Here is an 18184-nt window from a genome sequence, read left to right as displayed (position 1 = left end):
TGTCTGATTGAGATTGGTTACTGTGAAGATTTTTCAAAATTGTTGTTGAGAAATATTAAACTGATTATATTTTCTGAACTCCTTTTTTTCCTACCAGTGATTTGCAATTATTCCTTCTAAATATAATGTTCATTTAAAAATAAATATAAAAAAACATAGCTTCCACAGCTTATTTCTATTTATCCTGTTTCTAATTTTTATGTTTTGTTTTTCTGCAATTACATTGAAAATGTATTTGTCTATGGATAATTTCAATTAGCTTGCATACTTCTATATTTAATACTAATAAAATGATATGTTGAGTTGTTCTTTTAAGATTATTAATGTTTTCTGCTGGTTGTGATTCCAGGAGAAAAAAATGTGCCACACATTACTTGTCTATTAAAAGATGTAGTAATACATCTTACTTGTACAAATTGCTGAAATGTCCATATTTACACTTCTCAGAATTCTCTTCATACCTGTCTCTGGTATACGTCACATTCTCTTTCCTTGCTGCTTTCTCTGTACCTTTCCTTTAGCACCCAGGAATACCCATCTTTCAAGAATGAGACATGAATTTCTTTGCCACTCTTCTTTCTCTCACCTGACTCACTCAAAGCTATTGTCTCTTCCATACAGATTTCCAACCACACAATGTTGGGACTATGTCCACAGCACTAAACATTACATCTTAAATTTGCCAGATATATTTTCCTTTTTAATTATGCTGAGAAAAAGCACTCATTTTAAAACAGGTTTGTTGTATCAGGCTTCAAAATGAAGACACCTATTTTTGTTCAGTTTAAGATACTTTTATATCAACTTAAAAATTACCTCAAAACATAATATCTGATGAGAATAAAATAAATGGACTGAAATTAACTCATTCATATGGTATAGATTCAGACTCACTCTTAATTCCATATATAACAATTAAAGGTCCATTTAAAAATGAATTCAAGAACATTAGTTGATAATTAGAGAAAATAGTAAAGAATAAGTTAAGATTTTGCGTAGGAAATTTGCCTTTCAGGATATGGAAGGGGTGAAGAGGGTGGATATAGCAGCTATCTAAAAATACCTAAAGACAATATATAAGAAAGGGAGTAAAAGAAAGAAAAATGTGTTTTAATGAAGAAACAGAAATATTGCTGCAGTAAAAGATAAATATATTTGTAAAAAGTAACTTTATATTGTTTATATTTACTAAGTGGAATAAATTCCTCTGAAATGACAAGGATTGCGAGAGTCAATCAAAATACTAAATCCAACATAAGATATTTCTTATGTAAAGTTTACTAAGATACAGTGATGCAAATCATTAAAATAAAAGGACACAAAGTGACTAATTTTATAGAACCCTGTTTTTACTATTCCATTTATTTGCACCTCACATACTCCATGTATTTTTATAGATCTCTACTTCACTTCTTTCATGTAGCACAAATGTGACATTATCACTGAAGATTTTCTGAAAATTAAGTTTTAAGAGAGCAAGCCCACAGGCTCTATGCACACTCACCTCTTAGCTTTTCTCCGTAACACGCACTGCCATCAACTAACATATTCTTCGCCATTTACCCCACCCCACCCCCACCCGCACAACAGAATGTCATTCTAGGTCACTTTTGTTAGACCTCCTCACTGTCACTTACCTGCACAGCCCGCCCTCTCCGCAGGGCCTTTGCACTGGCATCCCCCTGTTGCCAAAACTTTCCTCTCATGTACCTGCATGGCTAATTCTTCCCTTCTTCAAGTCCTTGATCAAATGCCTAATTTTTATTGAGACCTGTCCCGACCACACCATTTCCAGTTGGTTGCTCTTGCCACCTGTGCCAAAGTGTCTCATTCACTATCCTATCTTATTTTTATTTCTTATTTTAAATACTACTTTTCACATTCTAACATAGCATATCACTTATTTTTGTATATGTTTCTGATTTTTCTTTTCACTAGAACTGAGTGAACAAAGACCATTTATTCTTTTGCTATACTGTGTAGGCAGTGTCTGGTACATTGCAGGATTTCAATAGAATATTTAGTAAATAAATGAATAAAATGCAGTGGCAAGCTAGAATATAATTCCTCCAGTATGTAATTAACACAACAAGTAAAAGACATGGCAGAATTTTAATATCTGAATAAAATTGAGAAGCTAAAATTGAATATAAACATTCAAAACTTACTTTCATGGCATCTATGAATTATTTAGATGAATTGATCAAAATCAATCCATATATTTCAATAAATTTCCATAGTCTAAAGTAGACACATTTTCTTACAAAACACATTTAATTTGAAGATAATATTCAAAATTTAGAAGAAAGACTGTTCATCATAGAAATTAAAAATACAGCCATATCTTTAGTTAAATGGGAAATAAATTCTAGACTATTTACATAATGGATAACAATATAAATACATATTCATAACACTAAATTTAAGATAAAAGTAAAGTGGTGATCAGATGAATAATGGAAATATTAAATTCCTGTATTCTTAATCAGATGAAAAAGATAGGTAACATAATTATATGAATTAGCTAGAGAAATAACAGCCAGTCCAACCCCCAAAGAAAGTAGAGAACAAAAATGAAGAAACTAAAATAGCATTAATGATTTAAAAAGCAAAAAAATTGAATTACATTTATCAAAAAAAGAGAGAAATAGAACCATAGAAAAATTATTTAATACTCTTTCCCCCAAGCAAAACAAAACAAGAAGAATTACCTATGAGAACAGGGGAGGAAAAGAGAAACCAAAACATGAGAAGATGATGTAGTGGTCTATGAGAGGAAACTGTGTCATCATTTAAATCAGATGAGTTTTAAAATCTCCCATCAGACTTTTAAAAGTAAGTTGCACAAGCAATTCCACAGCACACAAATAACTCTAATCCAGACAAACTGCACATGGCAATTGTTTTCAGGCATTGGACAACAGGCAACAAAGATCATTCTTCATGAGATTCTGGAATTATCTGAGAAGAACATTATGCTCAACCTGTCTTTGTAGACAGCTGAGCAAGGAAGCAAAGACTGTAAACACAATATAAAAGTCTGATCTTGCAGACCTGAAAAGACAGAAATCAGAGTTCCAGCAGCTGAAGAAGTAGAACATTTAAGACAGGGACTACAAATGTTTAGCCAAGAGATGCTGCTGGACTAAGAGGAGGACATGACTACAGAGTTAAACAAGGGTTGGGAGAAGTTGGAATTATGGCCCAGTCTTTGTGAAGAATGGCTATGATTGACTCAGGCATGAAGTTGAGGCAAAAAACGATGTCATAAATTAGAAGAAAGGACCATGTCTGAGAGTGAGGGCTATACCTTAAGATTAAGGAGAAAACCAAATAGCTCCTCCTTATTAAATAATAAAATAAATCAGAGAGGTCCAAAAGGCACTTTCAGCAATTTACTGCCTGCCAAAATGAAGCTGAATAAACTTTAAAGGAAGGCAGCATAATCCAAATCCTTTATATTTTTCACAAAATACAGTATATAATAAAAACCAAATATATGACATAGCAAGAAAATGTGAACCATAGTAATAAATACAGCAATTAATAGAGACATTTTTTTAAAATGATTGGAATGGAAAGTAAAAATATCTGAAATGAAAAATTATCTGGAAGGATTATACTGCAGGTTGGAGGTAAAGAAGAATGTATAAGTAAACCTGAAGCCAGGTCAATACAATGTTTTCAAATTGCAATTAAATAAACACATAGCCTAAGTGAGGCAATTAGAAATCAAGAAAAAATGAATGAAATTTTATAAAAATTTGAAGAAAAACATCAATTTGCAGATCCAAGAAATGCTGAGCAACTGAAGCAGGTTAAAATCAATTCCAACAGGGCAGGCCACAGTGGCTCAGCAGGCAGGAATGCTTGCCTGAGATGTCAGAGGACCCGGGTTCAATTCCCAGTGCCTGACCATGTTAAAAAAAAATCAATTTCAACATACAGACAGACACTCAGAAAGACAGACAGACATGCGCCCACACACACTGCCAGGTACCAAGCCACGTAATACTCAAGCTACAAAATAGGAAAGGTAAAAACTACTTAAAAGCAGACACATAGGGCAGAACACATTTCTTGCAGTGCAAAAATGATATCAATTATGGCTGACTTCTCATCAGAAACCATTAGACTAAAAGATGAAAAAATCTAAGAAGGATTTAAAGGCAAAATGAAAAATATTTTTTATATAGCAAACATATTATTTAAATGCAAGGATTAAAGAAGAAGAAAGGGTGATATAGGGAAATTTAATATAAATGAAAGTTCAGAAAATTCACTGCCAAATTCCTGCAGTAAAAGAAACGCCAACAGAAGTTCTTTAGAATGAAAAAAAATGATATTGGAAGAAAAGTTTATGATATGATAGAGAATGATGTTCAGAATAAAAAGTTTTAAAGATCAGAAAAAAAAAACCTGTCAAAAGGAACAAAGATCACTGGGCATGGGAAATATTTAAAAATTCTGCAAAAGGCAACTGAGTATATAGGACAAAAATAATAATATTGTATTTTCAGGTTTGTAATTTATATGAGAGCAAATAAATGGTGGAATGGCAGAAATGACCAGGAGTAAATGGAATTAGAATATTTTAGATTTTATTTTAGCTTGTTAAAACTGCTGGAATGCAATATATCAGAATTTTACAGTTCTGAGACCTTAAAAATGTTAAAACTAAGGCATCTGGAGAAAGATGTCTTGTCTCAAGAAAGGCCAGTGGCACCTGGAACACCTCTGTCAGCTGGGAAGACAAGTGGCTGACATCCGCTGGTCCTTTGGCTTTTAGTTTCAAGAAGCTTCCCTGTGGGCATTTTCTTTCTGTGTCTCCTAATGTCTCTGTCTGTGTCAGCTCTGAGCTTTTTTTCCAAAATGGTTCCCTCTTAAAGTACTCTAAGCAGGTTAAGACCTACCTTAATTGGTCAGAGATAGCTGTCCATGGAAACCACCTAATCAAAAGTTCCCACACACAGTTGACTGGGTCACATCTCCATGGAAACAACCCAGTCAAAACGACCCACTGTTAACACTAGGTTGGGTTAGGAAAAGAACATGGCTAGCTTCAAACCAGCACAGGATTCTTACACTTTATTTGAAATAGTACAATTATAAACATGAATGAATACAGAATATAAAAGTCTCATCTTGCAAGACCTGAAAAGACAGAAATCAGAGTTCCAGCAGCTGAAGAAGTAGAACATTTAAGGCAGGGATATATATATATATATATCAGAATGCAACTTCTAATATATTGCATTCCAGTAGTTTTAGCAAACTAAAATAAAACCTAAAATATTTTAATTCCATTTACTCCTGGTTATTTCTGCCATTGCACCATTTGTTTTACTCTCATATAAATTACAAAGCTGAAATTTTGTAAAAATGCCAGCTTTTAGGTTGGAATTATCATAGAAAATCACCTTTAGACTCACATTTGGCTTAAACCAAAATTAATTCTGACAAATAAATCCAGGTGGTATTTTAGTCTCCAAATAAACCTGTCTCAGCATCACCAACTTTTTGCTGAGAAGAAAAATTGAATTTCCAAAACTTTGTCTTGTATTATTTTCTAACTTCTTTATCCACAACAGCAAATTCTCTCTTGAACGTCTTTAGTGTGAAAGTCTAGTTTTTCCTGTGCAAATTACTGCTAAATCCATATGAAAGGTGATTTCACTACTATTAATTAATACAAAATTCACAGAACAACATTTTAATTTGATATGTTTAGAGAAAGTGAGCTTTAGACATTTAATAAATTAAAAACTAAGAATTTCAACAATTTTAGTTTTTGCTCCCATTTTTCTTTTAATAAAATAAATCCAAGTGTGTTATAACAACATTGCAAAAATATTGTTATATATGAATGCAAAATTACATCTGCTGTATAAATGAATAAGGTGACTTGGCCAGCACAGAATAAAGACTTCTCCATGTTTGCCATTTCATACCTCAAAAACACCCATTTGTCCACAGGTACATACTCATAAAGGCAAGTGAGTGACGGGGTACCAACCCAATGCAGAATACATGAAACAGTGGGTTTTACAAAAGGCTATTTTTACTTAAGTCAAGGCTCATCATTATTATTTAGTGATAAAGTCAGAATAAGTCACTGAAAATATAATATGATAAAATGATACAAATACATAAGTATACAAATAAACAAACATTAAATCCAGGCAGGAAACAATTGGAAGAAAATGCATGCAAAGATTAACAACAATTACAAATGATTTATATTTTCTTCTTTGAATTTTTTGTATTCTAATATTTGTGTAAACACTTATGATTACTTCTCAGGTAGATCAAACTTTTGATTATGAAAATATTTCATTGTGAAAGATGTGATAGCCTATCCATGGTGATTAATGAGCTAGACTTTCTGCCACAGAGTAATTAAGTATTTCTCTAGAAATACCTTCACTGTCACACAGTAAAAAATGTAGAGCATTACAAAGGAAAAGCAAACAATCATGCGCAAAATCATGGGGTTTCTAAGGGTAAGGCAACATTCTGTAACAAACCTAGCATGGATGCATTTCTCCTTGAACCCCTATTCTTGGAATGATGCCAAGCAATCTTCCTTTGAACTTGGTCCCAGGGATGACCAAATATTGCATTGTCAGCAATCCTCAATATAAGAGGTGCTATGGCATTATCAGGTTGAAAGGTAAGGGACACTCTGCACTGCCTGTGTTCACAGGAGCTCCTTGGAACATCTGTGAGGGATAATTTCTAAGAGAATTTTCCATTTGACCAGTATGTGAGCAAAAATTTTAGGTTGATTTATTTTGCCTCAGGATAGAACAAAAATGCATGAATGAGAAATTAAAACCAATTTATCTGAAAGGGAACAAATATTTTGTCTCAGCAATTATATGATTTATGTATCCTAAATATGCTCTTACATTGTTTACATATTTTAATTTGTAAAATTAAACAATTGAGGGTTACAAATTTTTAGCAGAGACTGTTGGAAGGAACTTTTTCACCACCTTTTACTTAGGTAAGTATCATTCTCAGTATTAAATAGTCTTATTCAAACCAAATAAATTCAGGACATTATTAGAAAAATTAGCATATACATACACATATCATGTGGGCCTCACCTAAATAATAGCAGGAATATAGAAATATAGAATTGATGGAATTCAAGCCCACAAGCAATATACATATACGGGAAATATAATTTTGGAAGAAATTTGATTTTTAATGGTAAATTTATGGAAACACTAATCTTAGAAAAATTGATAATTTTATGTTATCTATAATTTTAACACATTCAAATACTATTCTCTAAGGTTGAAATTTATGATAGGTCATTTGGGTTAAATAATACTGAATACAAAATAAAAGTAAATGACATTAAAATGGATCATCTATCATTGTTTATTACATATCTAACATTTTTCTCAGCTTTGAGAAATGAATTATAAAAAAGTATATACTGCTATAATCATGCTTTCTAAAATCCACCTATCTTGTAGAATCACAGAATCAACATTTAATAAATTTGACTCTAGAAAAAGATATTTAAAACTTTTCTGTCCCTTAATCATCTAAAAGCAGAGACAAAATAATACCTACTGAATAATATTTTCAGGTGAGTTAAATGTGTTAATTTTTAATGGTGCCAGGTTCATTCTAATTATGCAATATATTTGAACAGCTATTACATAGTATCCAAATGATGATTTATACCTAATTTATATTTTGCTATAGCACTAACATTTTTTTCATCATATTTCACAAACTATGCTTTGTGTATGAATTCTGGAGAATTAAGCAATTTTGCCAGATCATTCACACAAAAATGAAAAACATTTTTTCAAGTCATTGAAAGCATAACACTAAGCATAACTTTTGATTTCCCAGCATTTTACAACAGTTTAATTCTATGGGAAGAAGGAATAACACAAACGTGCCTGACTTCATCCTTCTGGGATTGGCAGACTCTGAAGAGACCCAGCCAGCCCTCTTTTTATTATTTTTCCTGATATACCTGATTACCATGCTGGGAAATGCAGGGATGATACTGATAATTCACCTGGATCTCCAGCTTCACACCCCCATGTACTTTTTCCTCAGTCAGCTCTCTTTCCTCGACCTCAGTTACTCAACAGTCATCACACCTAAAACCTTAGATAACTTACTGACTTCCAACAAGTATATTTCATTCATTGGTTGCTTCACCCAGATGTATTTTTTTGTCTTCTTGGGTGCCACTGAATGTTTCCTTCTCTCTTCAATGGCCTATGACCGCTATGTAGCCATCTGCAACCCTCTTCATTACCCAGTTGTGATGTCTAAGAGACTCTGCAACACCCTCATTACTGGGTCATACATGATTGGCTGCACAGACTCATTGATCAATGTTCTTAGCATGAACAGTTTGCATTTCTGCAGCTCTAATGTAATCCATCACTTTTTCTGTGACTTAACCCCAATTTTAGCCCTGTCCTGTACTGACACTCATGACACTGAAATCATGATATTCATTGTGGCTGGCTCTACCTTAATGGTGTCTCTTATCACAATCTCCGTGTCGTATGGATCCATTCTGTCTACTATCCTGAAAATTAATTCCACTTCGGGAAAACGCAAAGCCTTCTCTACTTGTGCCTCCCACCTCCTGGGAGTCACCATTTTTTATGGCACTATGATTTTTACTTATTTAAAACCAAAGAACTCCTACTCCTTGGGAAGGGATCAGGTAGCCTCTGTGTTTTATACTATGGTAATCCCTATGCTGAATCCACTCATTTATAGTCTTAGGAACAAAGAAGTGAAAAATGCTCTCATTAGAGTCATGCAGAAGAGAGAGGGCTCCAGGCAATTACAATGAAAGTGACACTGAACATTCATGCACATGTTTTCTTATGAATATTTGGGTATATACTTGGATTCTCTCTAAAATGCGTGAGTCCTGTAGTTAGTATTTCTGTTGAGCCACTCTACTTGATCTTGAATCTTTCCAGGAATTTGATTTTAGAAATTCATTTTGAATTTGGACCATGATATTATGTTAAATCTTTCATCTAAATATGAGCTTTTAAACATGAACTAATGTAAAAAAATCAGAAAATGTGATGTTGTCTTTTAAATTATAGCATAGAAGTCATCATGCATAGTCCAATTTCAAAAGATTTTATTATGGAATATAGCTACATTTTGGCACAATGATAGTTCCCAACGCAAGTCATTTAATATATATGAAGATGAGCCCCCCCCTCAAATCATGGTTCCTTGCTCATTATGGCTTAATTCAGAAAACAGGCTGTGGAGAAAAAGGGTTTCATTTCCCCTGCCAGTGGTAGGGCAGGGGTAAAATTCCCAATTCTGCCTCCCTGTGTTGATTTTTTAATATGGTTTTTATACATGTTGGAAACAATGAAAATTAATCATTTGGATAAAATGTAACAAGGGTCTAGAGAAATTCATTAGTTCCTAATCCCATTTATTTACTACATTCTTTAAGGTTTACATCCTCTAAGATACATGGTGCATTGTGCCTACATATTTGGGGCAATAGATGAGAGAACACAAATAATAGTGAGTAATGGATGGCATATTTGGTGTATCTTCACATTGTTGCATGTTCCACCTACTGCTGCTCTGTGAGATTCAACTTCAAACTTAAGTACACAGCTTGTTTATAGTTTCAAAGTTACATTTAAAATGTTAACAGTAAATTGAATGAAGATATAGAGCACACTGGTTGAATGTGCATACTTTGGAATCAGATGTTCTGAATTCTAACTCTAGATCAACTTCCCTTTTTTTGCTATTTGGCTCTTAATAAGTCATTGATAATTTAAGCTTCAGGTTTTTCAAGCGCACAAGAGAAATACTAATTTCAGGTCATTAACATTATATGAGATGAGAAATGTAAAACACTTGTTGCTATAAAAATAAATAGAGGCCATTAACATTAGAAAACTCATGTTTTGCAATATATACAAATGGCTTTTCTAAAGAGGACTATTCACTGGTGTTTTATAATTAGTTTATTCAACTTAATCTAATCAATAGGTACCCAGCGCTAAGAAAAATATTATGAGATGATTAAGTTACAGAAAATATGGTGCATTATAACAGTGAATAACATTTTGACATATTGAAAATAGTAAAGAAAATAGAAATGCCCTAAAAATATGCTGATGCATATTCTCCTAGCTTTACTACTATGCATGTGTATGTATATGTTACATATATAAAAAATGTTTGTTATTTTCTGTGTAATCTTTTACATCTCTCTTCACTTATAATTATAATCTTTGAGAATTCCTTTGTCATTTAAACCTGTGAGATGACTATGTTCTTGCCTAAAATAGCAAAATAAATACTCTCACAAAGCTTTTAGACATGAAATTTTGTAAATCTGCCAAGTTGAAAATCTGGATGTAGTAATATCTGTCAGGTGCCTATCTGCTAAATATTTGAAATGTCATTACATAGACATTTCATTTTTACTTTCTAGAATAGTAGAATAGCAAGAGGGAAACACCCAGAATTACTGAACTCTGACCCAGCTGACTTGGCCTTTGATAATGACTGCATAGATTCAAAGCCTTCATCCTGTGATTTGCATCCCGCATTCCTTTTTTTCAACTTTTGAGTCTTATTATCACACAAGACAGCTTCTAATGTTTATTAATGAAGGAACTTTGTCAGCCCAGAAATAACCCATTCCAATTCCTAAATTATTTTGCTAAGCATGCAATCAATCTGTACATGCTATGTACTTACATCACCTCTGACTTCTAATTACATCATTTAGAGCCATTGTGCTCATTATTCTAAAACCTCCCCATCTTTAAAAAAATTTTTTTCTTATTTTTTGTTTTTTATTCATTTTTCCTCCCCATTATTTGATACTATAAAACTATCAGAATGACTGAAGTTATGGGAAACACATTTTTCTGCCAGTAAGCCATCTGATATTCTGCTTTGTGTTTAGCAATAAATTCTTTGAAACCCTGGTGTCTCAGGAATTGGTCATTTGAGTATATCAGGCAGAGATCCCACAATTTGTGATCAGTATCAATATCTTTGGGCATTTCTTAAATTTTAGAAGTGTAGATTGCTAAAATTTCATTTTTAAATAAAATACCATCTATATAATCTGGAAATGCAATTTTATTTCTCTGCTATTCACAGGTTATTTTTAAAAGTTCATTTTAATTTTATGAGGATTCGATTTTTTGCTTTTTTTATCTTTTGTTGTTGTAATTACGTATATTGTTTTCCTTCAAGCAATAGGTTTGTACTATTTTTTGGTCTTTTGAACTTTATATTAAAAGTTTCTTTGTAACATTATGTTTAGTTGTATAGCCTATATTCTTTTGAAATGTTAAAAATAAAGTTCAACCCTATTTCATTAGTAAAATGTTTAATGATACTGTGCTAATTAAAAACAATTTAATTTATTCAAATCTTTAAAATTTTCCTTATATTTTCTCAATTTATTTTTTTAAATTGCACCTTATATATTAATAGCAAATAAAATTACTTTAATTCGACATTAAATATTAAACATTTATGCAATCTTTATGGGTATTCCTCAGTTTTTTGCTTTCAACTAGAGGCTAGTCTTTCACAAGCATTTATTTTTTTTTTTTTTTTTTTTTTTTTTTTTTTAAAGGAAAGACAGAGAGAAGGAAGGAAGGATAGAAGGAAGGAAGGAAGGAAGAAAGGGAAACATTTTTAAACATTTTCTTGTTTTATTGTATTCTGTTTCTCCGTTTTTGTTACATGGGCTGGGGCCGGGAATCGAACCGAGGTCCTCCGGCATAGCAGGCAAGCACTTTGCCCGCTGAGCCACCGCGGCCCGCCAGCATTTATTTTTTATTGTTTTTTTTTTGGCATGGGTAGGCCCCAGGAATCGAACCCAAGTCTCCAGCATGGCAGGCAAGAATTCTGCCACTGAGACACCATGCCCACCCCACACAAGCATTTCTTTTTAAATTGAGTGCCTTTTTAAATTATCTCATCTTAAAAGATCATTCATCTTTTTTTATATTTACAGGGGTTTTTTCCATCTCTGTGGTCTTTTCTATTAATTATGCTTTCTTTGTTAAAATGTCATCATAAACTTTACTTCCATGTTAGGCTGAAGGATGAGCAATAGTGGATCAGTGGCAGAGTTCTTGCCTGCCATGCTGGAGACTGGGTTCAATTCCCAGAGATTGCCCATGCCAAATATATATATTTGGATATATATATAAATATCAAGAGTCCCATCAAGCATCGACTTGAATTCCATTAGTTAAGTATTGCTAGAGAGATTAAATTTTTAAAAATCTAATAGATATATTTCCTTTGAATTTTGAATCTTCAGTGTTATTTCTTTTAGATGACACAAGGTTATTACTGTTATCTTTGCCCTTCTCCCTGGAAAATTTGCGATCACAAATTTCCTGTAAACTTAATGCACATATACACAAAAAAAGAGATAATTTATTTTGTTTCTATTTCAGTGAGTATTGAATTCTGTAAGGCAGTGTCATGGTCAGGTCCATGTGTCAACTTGGCCAAGTGGTGGTACCTGTTTGTCTGGTTGGGCAAGTGCTGGCCTGTCTGTTGCAATGAGAACATTTCATAAAATTAGATCATGATCACGTCAGCTGCATCCACAGCTGATTCCATTTGTATTCAGTCAAGGGGCGTGTCTTCTGCAATCTAGTCACTGGGAGCCTTTTAAAGAGGATTCAGAACAGACAGTCTCTCTTCATGCTTCAGCTGGCAAGCCTCTCCTGTGGAGTTCATCCAGACCCCCCATCTGGACTGTCAGTTTCACAGCCTGCCCTGTGGATTTTGGACTCTGGGTTCCCATGGTCACATGAGACACTTTTATAAATTTTATATTTGTGAATGTTCCCTGTTGATTCTGTTTCTCTAGAGAACCCTAACTAATACAGGCAGTTACTATCTTTTGGTACTTGAAACATGTCTTTCAATTATGTTCTTTATTTTTTTTAAATGGGCAGGCACTGGGTAATGAACCCAGGTCTCCAGCATGCAGGCAAGAATTCTGCCACTGAGCCATGATCACACCACTCTATGTTCTTTCTTATAACATTTTTGATGACAATACTGGTAAACATCTCATGATTTTTCTTTGGTACATGTTTCAGTTTGCTAAAGCTACTGGAATGCAATATACCAGAAATGCATTGGTTTTTACAATGGAGATTAATTAGTTTACAGATTTACAGTTCTGAGGCCATGAAAATGTCCAAATTAAGGCAACAAGAGAAACATACCTTCTCTGAAGAAAGGATGATGTAATCCAGGGCTCTTCTGTTAGATATCAAGGCACATGGTCAGTGTCTGCTGGTATGGACTCCTGGGTTTCTTTGCTTTCAGCCTCTGGTTACAGCATTCCTCTCTCTCTCTCAGCTCTTCTGGGTATTTTTCTGAGATCGCTTAGGTTTTTCAGTCTTTTCTCCTCCTATAAAAGACTTCAATAAAAGAATAAGATCCACCTGGATTGGGTGGGTCACATCTCAACTGAAATAACCTAATCAAAAGGTCCCACCCACAAAAGGCTGTACCCATAAAAATGGATTAAAAAAACATACCTTTTCTGGGGTACATAACAGTTTCCAAGCACCACTCTGGACCCCCAAAAGAACTCTTCTTTCAATATGCAAACTATATTCATTCTGGCACAATATCACAAAAATCTTAAAACATTTCAGTAACAATAAATCATAAAGTCTAATTAAGATCAATTACAGATGTAGTCTGTCCTAACACAAAATTCTCCTCCAGCTGTGAACCCATGAAATTCAAAAGAAGTTATTTGCTTCCAATCGGCAGAGGAGTGACAAATCATAGGATGAATGTTTCCATTTCCATAAGGAGAAATTAGAAGGAAAACAGGAGTCACAGGATCCAATAAACTCTGAAACATTTCAGTGCAAACTTAATTAGATTTTCAGGTCTGACAGTCATCTATGGAATGACATTTCATCCTTGGGACTTGAGAGGGCAACAGTTCCACCTTCTCCAAGGATTTTCACAGCATTCCTGTTCTCTCCAAACACTTGGGTGAGTGCTTCATCACCTCCAAGCATTGGGGATACTAGCATGTTCTAGGCCCCACCCTTGTCAAGTAGCTGTATGGCAGCTGGAACTATGCCATCTCTGGGGAAAAGTCTCACCCCTCTCCAAAAACGGTAGTGGTGGCTAGGCTTTTCCCAACTCATAGGGAATGTTCTCTACCCTGACTGATGCCTGGGGTGGGAGGATTCTTTCCAAACAATGGGGCAGCCAATATCCCCTCCTGTGCTTGTTTGAAAGGATTTATGTACCCTAGAAAAGCCATACTTTAATCCCAGTTAATATTGTGGGAGCAATCATTTCTTTTAATCCCTATTCAGTGCTATAGGTTGGAAACTTGATTAGGTTATGTCAGTGGAGATGTGACTCAATCAATTGTGAGTATTAAACTTGATTAGATGGAGACATGTCTCCACCCATTTTATGTGGGTCTTGATTAGTTTACTGAAAGCCTATAAAAGAGGAGACATTTTGGAGAAAGGTCCCTTTGAGAATGAGGAGAGAGTCATAGAATCAAGGCAGAATGGCAAGAGAACCACAGATTCCAACAGCCAGTGACCTCTGGAGATGAAGAAGGTGAATGCCATGGGGGGGGACTCATAAAGTAAGAGGCCTGGAGAGGAAGCTAGTAGATATTGCCATGTTTGCCACATGCCTTTCCAGTGGAGAGAGAAACCCTGAATTTCTTTGGCTTTCTTGAACCAATGAATCTTTACCTGGATTCATTAATTTGGACATTTTCATAGATTTTCTTTAATTGGGACATTTTCTTGGCTTTAGAATTGTAAGCCAACAACTTATTAAATTCCCCTTGTAAAAGCCATTCCATTTCTGGCATATTGCATTCCAGCAGCTAGCAAACTAGAACACCTCCTTTCTCCACACATCTGAGTGCCCTGGGTTGGTAACTCTGTTCTTTAACAATCATCTGAAAGCCGATCTTCTGAAAACTCTCAGGCAAACTCACCCTTTCCCTGTGCATGGATGAATCCACTCTCCTGGCCTGAGGAATAAGGAGGTTCCAGACCTTATTCCTCCTTTAATCTGTAGTTTCTCTGTCCCTTATAATCCAGGATGGCAGAGGTTCAGCTCATACAGTTATTGCAAGAAAACATGGTGTTCACTTGCAGTGCACAGGGTCCCAACTATCAGACAATAGAACTTTTAACCACTTCTGGATAACTGCATTTCTGATATTGATTTGTCCTGGAATGATAGACAGGTTCCATATTTGTTTAAATCTTTATGTGGTGCACTATCCTTAATTTTACAAAAAGCTGAGAATTTTCTAAACTATCAATTTATGTTTTCTTTGTTCTGAGGAGTTCTCAGCTTATCCCTCTCATCTTGCATTTATTATGAGCCTCAAAGAGAAGCCAGACTCCATTTTCTACATTTAGTTTGGAAATTTCCTTGGCTTGATTGCCATGTTTATCACCTTCAAATTCTGCCTTCCATCCAACACCCAGAATCAATTTTGCAAAATTCTCACCCACCTTAAAACAAAGATTGCTTTTCTTCCATTTGGCAATGACATATTCATCATTTGTAACACTTCATTGGGGGTACCTTTAGTAACCATATTTCTATCAACTGCCTCATCAAAGCAGTCTGGTTCTTTCCTATCAGGTATCTCACAATTCTTCAAGAATATTACCTGTACCTATTTATTGTATTTTTGTATCTGCAAATCAAAGCACCACACTCCTCTAATATCAAAATACGTTTCAGTTTGCTAAAACTCTCAGAATGGAATAAACCAGAAATGAATTGGCCTTTACAGTGGGGATTTACTAGTTTACAAATTTACAGTTCTAAGCCTATTAAAATGTCCAAATTAAGGCATCAAGAGAAAAATACCTTCTTTCAAGAAAGGGCACTGTCATCTGGGCTATTTCCATCTTCATCTTTCTGGTGGGGTTGTGGAAATCTATGTTCATTTCAAATTCTGAAGAATTTCCATTTAAATCTTATTTACTGCTATGGTATCAAATATCTCTCTTATGGATAGCTCCCCCTGCCTTTAAAAGATCTTTCTAGGTTTCTAATTTTATATTTTTTAAATATGATGAGACTTCAGAGTCATTGCAGGCAAAATAGAACTAATTATTTTACTGTTAAAATCTCCTATCATCACCAACTCTTCATCCTCATCCTCAAAACCATCTGACCTTCCTTCCCCGGCCCTCTTCCTCTGTCTCTTCCTCCTCCTCTTTCTTACTTTTTTTTTACTTTCTTCCTCCTCCTTCTCTTCTTCTCCTCTTCTCCTTTCTTCCCTTTCTTTTTCTTCTACCACTATGGATTCTGCTTCATTTTCTTCCTTTGTTGTCTTCAATTCATTGATCACAAAGGCACCAACATTGAAAATTCTACATATATCATGCAGTTCAATGATCTCTCAACTCCAGTAGAAATGAGTTTTCCAATATTTTTCCACACTTTCCTTTTATCTCTCTGTCTCTTACAAGTCAAGCTTAGACTTTGTTACTTCATTTGGTGTTTTCTATAGCCCTGAAAATACATTTATCAAAGTAGAAAAATAAGTTCAATCTTTCATTCTATGTACTAATGTGCTTAAAAGAGGGATCCTATAGCTGGGAAGTTTAAGTTTGAAACCAGGTATCACTTTTCAGAGCTATGTGGGCTTTAGGCTATTCCTTCAAATTTATAAGCCTCTCTTCCTCAACTGTGATTATTATGTGACAATAGAACACCTATTAGAAGTTACAAGGCTAAATGACATGGTATATATAATGCACTTATATAATGTGAAGTAAATACAAAGCTACATATTAGTGCTTACAATTACTATTAACTATTACTTATTCCTTTTCTCAATATTTAATCAAAAAAATATTTTCTGAGTAAACTGTATGTTCATTTGCACCAAAAAAATGGCAAAACAGAGCTGAGCATCAACTCTTTCTCTTGATTAGACAAAATAAGGAGTTGGGGAATGGTTCTGAAAAAGTTTATTTTTCCTTTTATCTCTTTCTTTTTTTGTTTTTTCACTCTCTAGCAGCCTATTAAGGAAAGGAACAGGTATTCTTCTCAGTTTTCAGCACTTCCCCAGGCAAGGGTAGGATTAAGGAATGAGTGAGAAACAAAATAACAAATCAGGTGAAGAGTTTATCTTCCACAAGCAAAGGGGTCATGGCCCAATGCAAGTGATGTTTCCCATTCAGAGAATTTAGCCTTCAAGGAGTGGGAAGTCATCATCAGTTTCAACCTACAAAAAGTGGAGATCAGCATGTTCCAAACATGCAACAATTTCAACCTAAGGAAAGTGGAAAACACATTTCAAGCAGGGGGGAAATGGGAGTTGCTGGAGAGACATTTACAGCTTGAATGGAACAGGAGACTGATAAAAGACTACCCCAATCTGCCCCCTCAACTCAAAAAAAGGGACAGCAAAGCCCAGCACAGATGATGACTTTTATTTAGAGAATTCATACCTTAAGAGCTGTAAAGCAGAAACAGTTTAAGTCTGCCTTCAACCGCAGCTGTGTCTCAACAATGTCCCTGGCAGGAATAGGATCTATAAAGAATTAAAGGTACAGTACAACCTTATGCCAGTGGGAAGCAATGTGCTGACAAAAACCTTCTCCTGATCAGGACAGGAAAAGCACAGAATTAAGAGGCTACACAAGTAAAATTGGCACTCTACTCAGTCTCATCCCCAGGGAACTTTGAAACTGATAACACATTCTTTGTGGGTCCTGGGTCTGTCTTGACTGAGGAAATGTGATTTGAGTTTATCCTATCTGGCAAGACACTGCCCAGAGCCAGACCTCCAGGTAAAGTTGCTAGAGATAACAAAGGCAGTGTTAAAAACATATTGAGGCAAGGCAAGCAATGGTGGCTCAGTGCCAGAGTTCTTGCCTGCCATGATGGAGACCTGGGTACTGTTTCTCATGCCTGCCCATATAAAAAAAAAAAATAGAAGCAACTCGTCAAAGCAAAGCACACATCAGAGCAACATTCCCTGAGGAAGGATAGGGAAAAGAGAGCTTTTTTCCTGGCAGTGAAACAACTGCACACACAAAGCAGGCAATCTAAAAAAACATCTGTACAAGCAAGACAAGACCTAGAAAAACAAAGCTGGAAAATTCTG

The 18184-nt window shown here is 34.7% G+C and overlaps 1 protein-coding gene across 1 annotated transcript; it reads left to right on the top strand.

Moving 5' to 3' along the window:
* Positions 1–7645: 7645 nt before the first annotated feature.
* Positions 7646–8848, top strand: LOC143649728 (olfactory receptor 8H1-like). The gene has a single exon (XM_077119658.1). The coding sequence runs from the start codon at positions 7901–7903 to the stop codon at positions 8846–8848; it is 948 nt and encodes a 315-aa protein (XP_076975773.1). The 5' UTR covers positions 7646–7900.
* The last annotated feature ends 9336 nt before the right edge of the window (positions 8849–18184 follow it).

Source organism: Tamandua tetradactyla, chromosome 11 (genome assembly GCF_023851605.1).
Source record: "Tamandua tetradactyla isolate mTamTet1 chromosome 11, mTamTet1.pri, whole genome shotgun sequence".
NCBI lineage: Eukaryota > Metazoa > Chordata > Mammalia > Pilosa > Myrmecophagidae > Tamandua > Tamandua tetradactyla.
This window is presented reverse-complemented; position numbering and strand designations above follow the sequence as displayed.